Here is a 13,456-nt window from a genome sequence, read left to right as displayed (position 1 = left end):
AAGGGACAAGGGGGGACCTTCATACGTTTGTGGATCTTCACTGAATCTCCGAGATGGATAGACCGTGAATTTCCCTTCCTTTCTTTGACTCTATCCTTGCAGCCCATGGCTGACTGAGTAGTGACTCTTTAGTACGCCACCTTCCATTCCAAATTCCAGACAACAACTACAGGTAAGCTAAATGTAAAGGGTTTTAATTGAATATGAAAGGTTTGAAACATTTTCCACATTCTACTGTTACCGTGCTGTATTTATTTTAGAGGCAGTTGCTGTCATGGATTTTTGAAGGCCTGATTGAAAGTTTGCATCTCACAGTATTATGCAACAGTATTGTTGAGTAGAATTTCCTCATCACAGTATTACGCTACAGTATTGTTGAGTAGAATTTCCTCATCACAGTATTATGCAACAGTATTGTTGAGTAGAATTTCCTCATCACAGTATTATGCAACAGTATTGTTGAGTAGAATTTCCTCATCACAGTATTATGCAACAGTATTGTTGAGTAGAATGTCCTCATCACAGTATTATGCTACAGTATTGTTGAGTAGAATTTCCTCATCACAGTATTATGCAACAGTATTGTTGAGTAGAATTTCCTCATCACAGTATTACGCTACAGTATTGTTGAGTAGAATGTCCTCATCACAGTATTATGCAACAGTATTGTTGAGTAGAATTTCCTCATCACAGTATTACGCTACAGTATTGTTGAGTAGAATTTCCTCATCACAGTATCGTTGTTGTCACCTGACGCAAAAAGGGAACATGCTTCGGCGTCTGTGACTTGTCTGATCATTCTTCATGTATTGTCATTTGACCTTTGGTAATCAGAGGTCATCCCTTTCTGGTGAGAGAGCTGAGACACTCTCCCATTTGACCTCATCTGCACCAACCCAGCCAGGTGGCCTTGAGAACCATCCAGCTCAATGAGATGTACCCTATCTAATGAGACACATAATGACATTAGCAAATCGTATGTGCCCTGGATCCTGATTCAAGTGCTTTACAATTGCTACAGTCAGGCTTCAGTTGACTGTAGCGATATATTGTTTAGGCTTTGAACGTAAAAGCTTTTGGTACTGATGCACCATAGAGCAGATAGGCTGTATGGATGACTCTTGGTGAGGGGACCATTTCTTGCCAAAGAGCTGTGTGAATAATTGTGTTTTTTAAATATGTGATTTCATTTGTATGTATTGTGAATCTGTATTTCTGAATCTGTGAATCAAACAGTAATCCCTTGCTCAAGACGGTCTAATCGCAGCTTGGCACACCTTGACAGTTCCTGGGTCACCCCTGAGAGGTTATGTAACTAAACCACTGGTGTGCTTGACAGGCTAATTTTGTCGGCCTTAACAGGCTTATGTCCGGGCACTGTGTGTCAGACAGCCTCTGATTGATTTGCCAGTCACAACCTATTAACTGCCTCGCCGTCACGTCTTTGGTTCTGTGGATGTAACAGTGTAGCAGGGGGACCCAGTAGAAAGTTCCATCTCAGGAAATGGACGGTATTGACAGTGTGTGTTAGTGTAAATATGAAACAATACGGGACACGGTGACAACACACAGATGTTCCAGAATGGTGGAGGGGACAAAGTTACGCAATAGCACACAAGGTTATACACCCTAAGAGATGTGATTTAAATGATGCTAGGAGTAGGGACTGTCGGGGACCTTTAAGTTGAAGAGCTTTTAATAAGCCAGACCACAACAAAGCTGGGAGACTTGTTGCTGTGGTGACGTGATTAGGCGATTAGGTAGAGAGATGGAGGGAGGAGTGTGAGGAGTGTGAGATGGGGGCATGACCTGAAAGTGAAGACTTCCATCTCAGAGGAATAAGATTACGAAGAAACTCCATTCACTGGAAAATCACTGCATCCTCAGACTGGCCCAGATCAGAGGGCAGAGATAACAGACGTTAAGTTTAAGTCAGTTGCTGTCGACAGACACTGGACACACACACATACTGTACTAACACACAAGTCATGGTGGGCTCCTGAGTGTTGCAACAGTCTAAGGCACTGCGTCTCAGTGCAAGAGGCGTCACTACAGTCCCTGGTTTGAATCCAGGCTGCATCATATCCGGCCGTGAACCCTTTCACTAATACGAGGTGGAGTCCCATAGGGCGGCGCCCAATTGGCCCTGCATCGTCCAAGTTTGGCTGGGGTAGGCCGTCATTGTAAATAAGAAATTCTTCTTAACTGACTTGCCTAAAAATAAATAAATAACTGGTGTGCTTTGAAACCAAGATATCAGGTATCAAGCCCCAAGGTACACTTAGAAAAGAAGTTGTCACACCTTGAATTGTCCCAATAGGTGAACCCTCTAAAAATAAACATTTGTTTCAAGTGGAGCCTTTTCACTAATACGAGGGGCTACGTCAGTAGTATTCAAAGTCGGGGAAATGTGGTCACCCTCCCAAAATAATACAACAAATAAGAGTGCAGATAATTGTTTTTGACAATATACAAATGATTTGGAAAAATATAATTAGAATGATTTACATACTCACATCTCCCATGTCTCTCTCTCTACCCAGTCGTTCAGTCTCCTCTCCCTCATACATCTACTCACATCTCCCATGTCTCTCTCTCTACCCACTCGTTCAGTCTCCTCTCCCTCATACATCTACTCACATCTCCCATGTCTCTCTCTCTACCCAGTCGTTCAGTCTCCTCTCCCTCATACATCTACTCACATCTCCCATGTCTCTCTCTCTACCCACTCGTTCAGTCTCCTCTCCCTCATACATCTTTGTGATAGTATGAATACATTATCATTCTGTTTGCCATCAGTTCCCGAGCCATTATTACAGATGGACAAGAAGCCACATCAAACTCTTGTGGTGTGCTGCATCAGTGACCTTTTCACTGGAGCAAATATGGTAATACCTGTCGACACAGCTAGGCATTATGGGTCAAGGAGGAGTAAATGAATAAACCTCCTATCTATCTCTCTCTCTCTCTAGTGCCAACACAATGCAGAGGCAAGTGGAGGTCAGAATGCATGAAAGCCATTTGGAGCCCATCGTGGAGCCTCCTCAGCCTATGTGTTGGGGAATATGCAGCAAAATCATGAATAACTTGGTCCTTTTCCTCACCATCCTTGGTAAGTTAGTCTGTCCTATAGATGTGTCTGCTTGTTACTGTCTTTGTAAGTTAGCCTGTTGCATAGATGTTACTGTCTTGGTAAGTTAACCTGTCGTATAGATGTTACTGTCTTGGTAAGTTAGCCTGTCGTATAGATGTTACTGTCTTGGTAAGTCAGCCAGTCGTTTAGAGGTGACTGGTTGTTACTGTCTTGTTAAGTTTGCTTGTTGTTTAAATGTGTCTGTGGTTGTTACTGTCTTGGTTAGTTAACCTGTCGTATAGATGTTACTGTCTTGGTAAGTTAGCCTGTTGTATAGATGTTACTGTCTTGGTAAGTTAGCCTGTTGTATAGATGTTACTGTCTTGGTAAGTTAGCCTGTTGTATAGATGTTACTGTCTTGGTAAGTTAGCCTGTCATATAGATGTTACTGTCTTGGTAAGTTAGCCTGTTGTATAGATGTTACTGTCTTGATAAGTTAGCCGGTTGTTTAGATGTGTCTGGTTGTTACTGTATGTGTCTGGTTGTTACTGTCTTGATAAGTTAGCCGGTTGTTTAGATGTGTCTGGTTGTTACTGTCTTGGTAAGTTAGCCTGTTGTTTAGATGTGTCTGGTTGTTACTGTCTTGTTAAGTTAGCCTGTTGTTTAGATGTGTCTGGTTGTTGCTGTCTTGGTAAGTTAGCCTGTTGTTTAGATGTGTCTGGTTGTTACTGTCTTGTTAAGTTAGCCGGTTGTTTAGATGTGTCTGGTTGTTACTGTCTTGGTAAGTTAGCCTGTTGTTTAGATGTGTCTGGTTGTTACTGTCTTGGTAAGTTAGCCTGTTGTTTAGATGTGTCTGGTTGTTACTGTCTTGGTAAGTTAGCCTGTTGTTTAGATGTGTCTGGTTGTTACTGTCTTGGTAAGTTAGCCTGTTGTTTAGATGTGTCTGGTTGTTACTGTCTTGGTAAGTTAGCCTGTTGTTTAGATGTGTCTGGTTGTTACTGTCTTGGTAAGTTAGCCTGTTGTTTAGATGTGTCTGGTTGTTACTGTCTTGGTAAGTTAGCCTGTTGTTTAGATGTGTCTGGTTGTTACTGTCTTGGTAAGTTAGCCTGTTGTTTAGATGTGTCTGGTTGTTACTGTCTTGGTAAGTTAGCCGGTTGTTTAGATGTGTCTGGTTGTTACTGTCTTGGTAAGTTAGCCTGTTGTTTAGATGTGTCTGGTTGTTACTGTCTTGGTAAGTTAGCCTGTTGTTTAGATGTGTCTGGTTGTTACTGTCTTGGTAAGTTAGCCTGTTGTTTAGATGTGTATACTTTCAGTCAGTAGTTTTGAAACTAATGCTAATGAGCCAAAATGGGTTCCTGAAAATTGTGCGCAATTGTGTTCTACGTCATCTATTTTGTATGTTAAGTCTGTATGAAGTTAAGTGTTTTTTGCAACTCATATTTTTTGTTACAAATTCAAATTCATACAATATTTTACAAATTAGTAAGTTCTTAAGATCCCGGATTGTATCTTTAACAATGAAAAGTGCGGGGTTTGATATAATTTAGTTTTGATATAATTTAGTTTTTCTGCACTTAGTCACCTCCCATCCCTCACAGTACATAAGGTTGCCTAAAACTTCTGGGTGAAAGTGTAGCGAGAGCCGAGGTAGAGCTTGTTGTGTTCAGGGTATAAACACCAGCTGATGTGTATGAATACAAACAGCTCGGTGTGTGTGGTTCTAAATCATGCAACAGAAAACCAATGAGAGGGCCAGTTGATATGACTGTGGGTTCTCTCTCTGTGTTCTAGGTGTGATCACAGGCTCTGTTTCTGGAATACTACTGCGTCCCATGTCGCCGCTCCCCCCTGATGTGGTCATGATCATCTCCTTCCCAGGAGACATCCTGATGAGGATGCTGAAGATGCTCATCCTGCCCCTGATCATCTCCAGTCTCATCACAGGTGGGAGGCCAGAACCCTGCCATCATATGTATTTATCATGGATCCCCATTAGTTCCTGCCAAGGCAGCAGCTACTCTTCCTGGTGTTTATTATGGATCCCCATTAGTTCCTGCCAAGGCAGCAGCTACTCTTCCTGGTGTTTATTATGGACCCCCATTAGTTCCTGCCAAGGCAGCAGCTACTCTTCCTGGTGTTTATTATGGATCCCCATTAGTTCCTGCCAAGGCAGCAGATACTCTTCCTTGGGTCCAAACACATTTAGGCGCTTACATCACACATAAAAATAAAGATAAACAGTACATCATATAACATTATTACACCACTACATATCTACAATACAAAATGTATAATATCACCATACAACAATATGACAATGTACTACAGTATACGTGTGTGTAGAGTGCGTTTGCTAGCGTGTGTCTGTAGTAGCACTAGAGGCATTGTACGTTAGAGTGTTATTATAGCATTTATCCACAGGAGGTTGGTGGCACCTTAATCAGGGAGGACAGGCTCGTGGTAATGACTGGAGCGGAATCAGTGGAATGGTATCAAACACCTGTTTGGTGCCGTTCCATTTCCTCTGTTCCATGACATTATTATGAGCTTTCCTCCCCTCAGCAGCCGCCACTGCATTTATCACTAGAGTATCTGGAATGCATATCTTCTGTAGTAACCGGTTGTTGAACTGCGGGCCTCTCTCACCTCTCTCCCACTCCAGGACTGGCAGGGTTGGATGCCAAGTCCAGTGGCCGCCTGGGCACCCGAGCCATGGTGTACTACATGTCCACCACAGTCATCGCTGCCGCTCTGGGTGTCATTCTGGTGCTGCTCATCCACCCAGGTAACCCCAAGCTGAAGTCCAACCTCGGGCCTGGCAAGAAGAACGACGACGTCTCCAGTCTGGACGCCTTCTTCGATCTAATTCGAAACCTTTTCCCAGAAAACCTGGTTCAGGCCTGCTTCCAGCAGATCCAGACAGTCACCACAAAAGTCCCCGTACCTACCAACAGGACCAGGGGTCCACCACAGTTTACCATCAAAAGGGGTCTTCAGTACAAGAGTGGGATGAATGTGCTAGGTTGGTACACTTATAGAAAACATGCTCTTAACTGGAATGAATGATTGTCTTAGCAGTCCAAATAATTGATTTGACACTTTTTGCCTCCTTTTGAAACTGTAGGTTTGATCGGTTTCTTTGTGGCTTTCGGGATAATCATGGGGAAGATGGGAGAAAAGGCCAAGCTCATGCTGGAGTTTTTTAACGTTCTCAACGAGATCGTCATGAGGATTGTTGGCATGATTATGTGGTAAGTCTTATCCTCTCTAGAGTTATATACCTCCACCCCCCCCCCCCCCCCCCTCTAAAATAACAGGCATTCTAGCAAGTCCACTCTAGTCACTGTAGCCAAAGGAGAAAAGTGTTATTTATTACAGGAAATTAGCCCCCAATGTACATGTTTGCCCCAATATTCCCAATTAGATACCACTATTGACCTTTCATTAGTTTTACCAAACTGCAAAACTAATCTCACCAAGGTCTCTCCCAGGTATTCCCCTTTCGGTATCGCCTGTCTCATCTGTGGGAAGATCATCTCAATCGATGATCTGGAAATGGTTGCCAGGCAACTGGGAATGTACATGGTGACCGTGATCGTGGGCCTTGTCATCCACGGTGCCATATTTCTACCGCTAATATACTTAGTCATCGTGAAGAAAAACCCCTATGTCTTCTTCATGGGAATCTTCCAGGCCTGGGTCACCGCTATTGGGACAGCATCTAGGTACAAGACCCAAACCCATTCTCTAACCTATTCACTTCTTCTCTGTCACACTCCCTTTTCCCTCTGTCATACTTATTATTGCCTTTCCCAGAACCCATTCTAGAACCCATTCTAGAACCCATTCTAGAACCCATTCTGCTTGTTTACGATAAGACAGACAAAACAAGATGCCTTGACCTTGCTTGTTTTGTCTCCACTCTACAGATAAACTAAAAACAAGAGTAATGTTATTCGTGGTGCACACAGCGCAAAGTTGCTTTCAAAGATTAAAAACCTTTGCTTAGGTTAGGATAAATAGTTCATTTATATTAAGGGCTCTGCATTACCCAACCTATTGGATAGATTGTATGACAGAGTAGGTTTTGAGCCACAGCCGAAGCTCACACTGAGATGATAACAGCAACAGAGATGTGGTTCATGCCCTAGAGGGGTGTCCACATTTCACGGGTCGTCTGATACCTTCATGCATGACACCAGATTTGTAGAGCTTAGCTACCACAATGTAGTTAGACTCTTGTCGACTAATCTTACTGCTTAAAGTAAGACCCTTTAAAAGTCACCCTTTGAGGGAACATAATGCTCAATGCATAATATAGATATTATGTAAATTCAGTGTTTAATACATTTCCAAGTCTTGTGATATGTATTAAGTACAAGTTCTGTACCCGTCTCTCAGTGCTGGTACCCTGCCAGTCACATTCCGCTGTCTGGAGGAGAACTTGGGCATCGATAAGCGAGTGACGCGATTCGTGCTCCCCGTGGGCGCCACTATCAACATGGACGGCACTGCGCTTTACGAGGCCGTGGCAGCCATCTTCATCGCCCAGATGAATAACATCGACCTCGACTACGGCCAGATCGTCACTGTCAGGTAGGACACTTCCAATCCTACATGACTAGGGCCCTGTGTTTTGGACTATCATGACACATGACCTAGGATTTAATCTTTATTTTAAGCCTGTTCCAGACATTAGATTTACACCAAAAATAAAAGCAATTATCTGAGCATGGTACTGGAACATGGTGCTGGAGGATGGTGCTGGAGGATGGTGCTGGAGGACGGTGCTGGAGGACGGTGCTGGAGCACAGTGCTGGAGAATGGTGCTGGCCCATCTGACATAATAAGAAAAGGGACCATTTGTTGAAAACCCGTTAAATAAAGGTTAAAATTCAGGTCATGTGACATGATTGTTCAAAACAAGGTGCCCTATATATGATCTATTGACCTTGACAAAACATTTTTATTCATGTACAGTGCCTTGCGAAAGTATTCGGCCCCCTTGAACTTTGCGACCTTTTGCCACATTTCAGGCTTCAAACATAAAGATATAAAACTGTAGTTTTTTGTGAAGAATCAACAACAAGTGGGACACAATCATGAAGTGGAACGACATTTATTGGATATTTCAAACTTTTTTAACTTGGGCGTGCAAAATTATTCAGCCCCTTTACTTTCAGTGCAGCAAACTCTCACCAGAAGTTCAGTGAGGATCTCTGAATGATCCAATGTTGACCTAAATGACTAATGATGATAAATACAATCCACCTGTGTGTAATCAAGTCTCCGTATAAATGCACCTGCACTGTGATAGTCTCAGAGGTCCGTTAAAAGCGCAGAGAGCATCATGAAGAACAAGGAACACACCAGGCAGGTCCGAGATACTGTTGTGAAGAAGTTTAAAGCCGGATTTGGATACAAAAAGATTTCCCAAGCTTTAAACATCCCAAGGAGCACTGTGCAAGCGATAATATTGAAATGGAAGGAGTATCAGACCACTGCAAATCTACCAAGACCTGGCCGTCCCTCTAAACTTTCAGCTCATACAAGGAGAAGACTGATCAGAGATTCAGCCAAGAGGCCCATGATCACTCTGGATGAACTGCAGAGATCTACAGCTGAGGTGGGAGACTCTGTCCATAGGACAACAATCAGTCGTATATTGCACAAATCTGGCCTTTATGGAAGAGTGGCAAGAAGAAAGCCATTTCTTAAAGATATCCATAAAAAGTGTAGTTTAAAGTTTGCCACAAGCCACCTGGGAGACACACCAAACATGTGGAAGAAGGTGCTCTGGTCAGATGAAACCAAAATTGAACTTTTTGGCAACAATGCAAAACGTTATGTTTGGCGTAAAAGCAACACAGCTGAACACACCATCCCCACTGTCAAACATGGTGGTGGCAGCATCATGGTTTGGGCCTGCTTTTCTTCAGCAGGGACAGGGAAGATGGTTAAAATTGATGGGAAGATGGATAGAGCCAAATACAGGACCATTCTGGAAGAAAACCTGATGGAGTCTGCAAAAGACCTGAGACTGGGACGGAGATTTGTCTTCCAACAAGACAATGATCCAAAACATAAAGCAAAATCTACAATGGAATGGTTCAAAAATAAACATATCCAGGTGTTAGAATGGCCAAGTCAAAGTCCAGACCTGAATCCAATCGAGAATCTGTGGAAAGAACTGAAAACTGCTGTTCACAAATGCTCTCCATCCAACCTCACTGAGCTCGAGCTGTTTTGCAAGGAGGAATGGGAAAACATTTCAGTCTCTCGATGTGCAAAACTGATAGAGACATACCCCAAGCGACTTACAGCTGTAATCGCAGCAAAAGGTGGCGCTACAAAGTATTAACTTAAGGGGGCTGAATAATTTTGCACGGCCAATTTTTCAGTTTTTGATTTGTTAAAAAAGTTTGAAATATCCAATAAATGTTGTTCCACTTCATGATTGTGTCCCACTTGTTGTTGATTCTTCACAAAAAAATACAGTTTTATATCTTTATGTTTGAAGCCTGAAATGTGGCAAAAGGTCGCAAAGTTCAAGGGGGCCGAATACTTTCGCAAGGCACTGTACCTACAATATAAGGTTGAAATGAATGTTTGTGTAATTGACTGAGATCTCTCATCCTGACTGTAGCCTGACAGCAACCTTGGCCAGTGTGTAATTAACTGAGATCTCTCATCCTGACTGTAGCCTGACAGCAACCTTGGCCAGTGTGGGAGCGGCCAGTATCCCCAGTGCTGGATTGGTGACCATGCTACTGATCCTAACAGCCGTTGGGTTACCCACCCAAGACATCAGTCTGTTGGTGGCTGTTGACTGGCTGCTGTGAGTACTCAATCTTGCACTTGTACCTGCATTCACACGTACAGAGAATGTTTCCACACACACAGAATATCTTCTTGTTACCTCAGGATAAAACTCTGGTCTTCCTCAAAATAGTGTCCTCGGCTTTGTTCCCCCGAGAGATTACCTTCTGCACTTGTCTGTCTCTGTGTCTGCCTCCCCACCCTAAAAAAAAATACAGGGATCGGTTCCGAACCTCCGTCAACGTGGTTGGGGACTCCTACGGGGCCGGTATCGTTTACCACCTGTCCAAAGATGAGCTCGATGCGTTTGACGCCGCGCAAAAAGTTGATGAATTTGAGTTGACAAAATCCCAATCCTTCTTCGAGAACAACACCAACCAGTGTGTTTACGCTGCAGCCCACAGCACAATCATGATAGATGATTGCAAGGTACATTTCATCTTTAAGGATATAGAGACGTGCATGTAGACTTCCCCCCTAATTGCTGCCTTTCCTTCTCTTGTCATTTGGTATGTCGACATACATTCATGTCACCTTATACAGTTATTTTGGAGAAAACAATATTACAAGGTGGAGAAACTAAATAAATATGCTCTTATATTTATTTACTCACTCACTAAACTATATGGAAAAGCAGTTTTTTGTGATACCTGTGTACTTTTGCTCGACAGTTTACTATCATTCTGATGTTATGTTTTTGACACCATTTTTCTTTTGAAAACATTTTTCCGCACTTTACTTTTCTTCCTATGTCTTGTATTAATCTGTGACATGAGTGGGATTCTTCTTCTTAATTGGACATGTATTTGTGGCAGCCCTGCTTACATGATTCGATTCAGTTTTAGGGCGCATTTTTAAATCAACATTGTATGGCTAGTGGTACACATGAAGACTGCTATTTCATCATGTTTATCCAAACAGTGGCAGACACATTATGGACCTGTCAAAAATCATTCTTTCTACTGTAGCTAGCTATTTTTTAGACCAAAAACTTAAAGAAAAGTCCATGCTCTTATTTTCAGAGCATTTTACTGATCCATTTGTCATGGATCATTGTTCTATTGCTTTGCTTGCATGGGACAATTACTAATCCCTGTTTTATACTGTAATTTAGTTGTTTTCTTACAATCCATTTATTCAACATTATTGTCCCGGTAATTCTGTTGGGCAGAGAATCCATAAAATACATGGCCAAGATAGAAAACAAAACTGACTCATCAATGTTTTACGTTCTCCTGTCAGTGAGAAAACACATTTCAATCTATCTTCTGTATCTGCTGTCGCTTCAGTATTCAGAGAGGATTCAATCTATCTTTCTGTATCTGCTGTCGCTTCAGTATTCAGAGAGGATTCAATCTATCTTCTGTATCTGCTGTCGCTTCAGTATTCAGAGAGGATTCAATCTATATTCTGTATCTGCTGTCGCTTCAGTATTCAGAGAATATTCAATCTATCTTCTGTATCTGCTGTCGCTTCAGTATTCAGAGAGGATTCAATCTATATTCTGTATCTGCTGTCGCTTCAGTATTCAGAGGATTCAATCTATATTCTGTATCTGCTGTCGCTTCAGTATTCAGAGAGGATTCAATCTATCTTCTGTATCTGCTGTCGCTTCAGTATTCAGAGAGGATTCAATCTATATTCTGTATCTGCTGTTGCTTCAGTATTCAGAGAGGATTCAATCTATCTTCTGTATCTGCTGTCGCTTCAGTACTCAGAGAATATTCTTTCTTTTCTTTTCTTTCTATTGGGACCAAATTTGCGGGAATCCCAGTAAATTCAACCAATTCAACCAAAATTCAACCGACCAACCAAATTCAACCAAAAGGATGGCCTGCAAGTATTACCCCCTTGGTTTCTCTGCTCAAACCCTTTGACAGCTTCAATATGACTGTGCCTTGGTCTTACAGTTAGATGTCCCTGGTAATTGCTTGCAGGTATCCATGGGCAATGGAAACGGCCACCCCAACGGCCACCCCAACACTGCAGATTTCTCTCTTGTTGAGGAGGAACCCTGGAAACGAGAGTAAAGCAGCACCCTGCTCCGACCTCATCCTGACTTCCACAAGCTTCCCTTCCTGACCAAAATAAAGAACGTAACCACACTTAGCCCTGTAATCACAAGCTTTGGTGCATCAGTCTTACTTCCTGTGGTCTGACTATGGTCAGTTCATTGACTATGGGATGAAGCTCCCCTCCCACAAAGACAACGTAGGTACGCATCCACTTGTACCTATCTTAAACAATTAGATTAGGACTTCCAAATGACATTGCTTAAGCTGTGCTGGTGATTTTTAAGGCATTGTTTAGTATAATGGACCCATTCAGGTGGTTGTATTCTGAACCTTACTCGACAGTGCATGTTCTCTGATATACGCAATGCCGCACTTTTCTTGCTGCTCAACCTTTTGGGGAAAAAGCAATCCTTCTGTCTGTTTTATGTATAAAAAATGTAGGGGTTTTGTTAGCGCCAGAGGCAGTTCAGAGAATGTGTGCTTATGGGATGTGGCCTTGCCAGTTGTATACAAGGACCAGTTGAGGAGTGTTATGATGAGAAGCCCCTCCATGGAGAACCCTCCTGTCAGTCACTACTATTCCTATTCCTGACCCTGCACAACCTTATAACAATATGTTCCAGAAACGCTTGATGTTCCAGGGGTTGCTAGATATTCAGTGGTGGTCGATTCACTTTTCTTTGGTTTCCAGAGTGGCTTTGACGCTATCTAAAACCTGCTGCCTTCTAATAGCACTCAGAATAAAACAACTTAAAGAGCCTTGGTAATGCACATTTTCTTAAAAATGTAAAAATTCCAAAAACGTCAAGGCAAACACTGAACTATCTCAAAAAGCCCTTGACTTTACTACTGCCTCTTGATGCAGTCAACCAATAGCAGCAAACAGGTTCTGAAATCGTTAACGTAACAACATCCCGCAGCAAAGGGAAACAGAATGTTGACCATGTGGCTCCCCCTAGTGACAGAATAAAAACAAGTGTTGGGTGTGTTGAAGGAGCTACAATACCTTTGACTTAGAGGATTAAACTCTGGCATCGGCACACATGATCAGCCTCTAAGCACTGGAGCTTACCTCTGGACTTAACATCACTAAATGCCTCCAAATGCGGCTGCTGCGTATTTATAGACAGCCAACGACGCAAGGTGCATATGGACAGCATTAACAAGACATGTGCAGAGGCAGGAAGAGAATTGAATGTGTTCCCTCCCCTGGCTGTAAGAGGACAAACACACCAACAATCAATATATTCTATATGTTTTTGTGTGTCTGTATATAACGTATACGTGCATTCGAGTGTGTGTGAATGTGTGTGTCAAAGAAAGAGTGAAAAAGAGAGAGAGAACAAAAGACAGAGTAATAGATGGTAGGTAGAGGGAGTAAGAGATGGCAGAGAGAGTTAGAGAGAGTAAGAGATGGTAGAGAGAGTAAGAGATGTTAGAGAGAGTAAGAGATGGTAGAGAGAGTAAGAGATGGTAGGTAGAGGGAGTAAGAGATGGTAGAGAGATGGTAGAGGGAGAGTAGGAGATGGTAGAGGGAATATAGGCTTGT

General features: G+C 42.5%; 1 protein-coding gene across 4 annotated transcripts; it reads left to right on the top strand.

Annotated features, from left to right (window-relative positions):
- LOC139403879 (excitatory amino acid transporter 2-like) lies at window positions 1–12,643 on the top strand. 4 transcript variants are annotated; one of them, XR_011633800.1, is made up of 11 exons: window positions 1–172; window positions 2,973–3,112; window positions 4,865–5,017; window positions 5,736–6,095; window positions 6,198–6,324; window positions 6,565–6,798; window positions 7,475–7,669; window positions 9,777–9,911; window positions 10,111–10,321; window positions 11,667–11,728; window positions 11,830–11,918. XR_011633800.1 is itself a non-coding variant. In XM_071147058.1 (10 exons), the coding sequence occupies exons 2-10, from the start codon at window positions 2,983–2,985 to the stop codon at window positions 11,920–11,922; spliced, it is 1,638 nt and encodes a 545-aa protein (XP_071003159.1). In that variant the 5' UTR covers window positions 1–172; window positions 2,973–2,982; the 3' UTR covers window positions 11,923–12,642. The 4 variants fall into 4 exon arrangements, 3 of the variants coding, with proteins under 3 accessions (XP_071003159.1, XP_071003160.1, XP_071003162.1); XM_071147058.1 differs by lacking the exon at window positions 11,667–11,728 and having other exon boundaries at window positions 11,830–12,642; XM_071147059.1 differs by having other exon boundaries at window positions 11,667–11,922.
- The last annotated feature ends 813 nt before the right edge of the window (window positions 12,644–13,456 follow it).

Source organism: Oncorhynchus clarkii, unplaced genomic scaffold, assembly GCF_045791955.1.
Source record: "Oncorhynchus clarkii lewisi isolate Uvic-CL-2024 unplaced genomic scaffold, UVic_Ocla_1.0 unplaced_contig_12719_pilon_pilon, whole genome shotgun sequence".
In the NCBI taxonomy this organism is placed as follows: Eukaryota; Metazoa; Chordata; class Actinopteri; order Salmoniformes; family Salmonidae; genus Oncorhynchus; species Oncorhynchus clarkii.
This window is presented reverse-complemented; position numbering and strand designations above follow the sequence as displayed.

Coding starts and splice junctions, on each gene's coding strand:
- LOC139403879 (XM_071147061.1), top strand. CDS start 2,983: ATGCAGAGGCAAGTGGAGGTCAGAATGCATGAAAGCCATTTGGAGCCC. Junction 6,325..6,564: donor ATTGTTGGCATGATTATGTG/GTAAGTCTTATC, acceptor GGTCTCTCCCAG/GTATTCCCCTTTCGGTATCG. Junction 10,322..11,829: donor TCATGATAGATGATTGCAAG/GTACATTTCATC, acceptor AATTGCTTGCAG/GTATCCATGGGCAATGGAAA.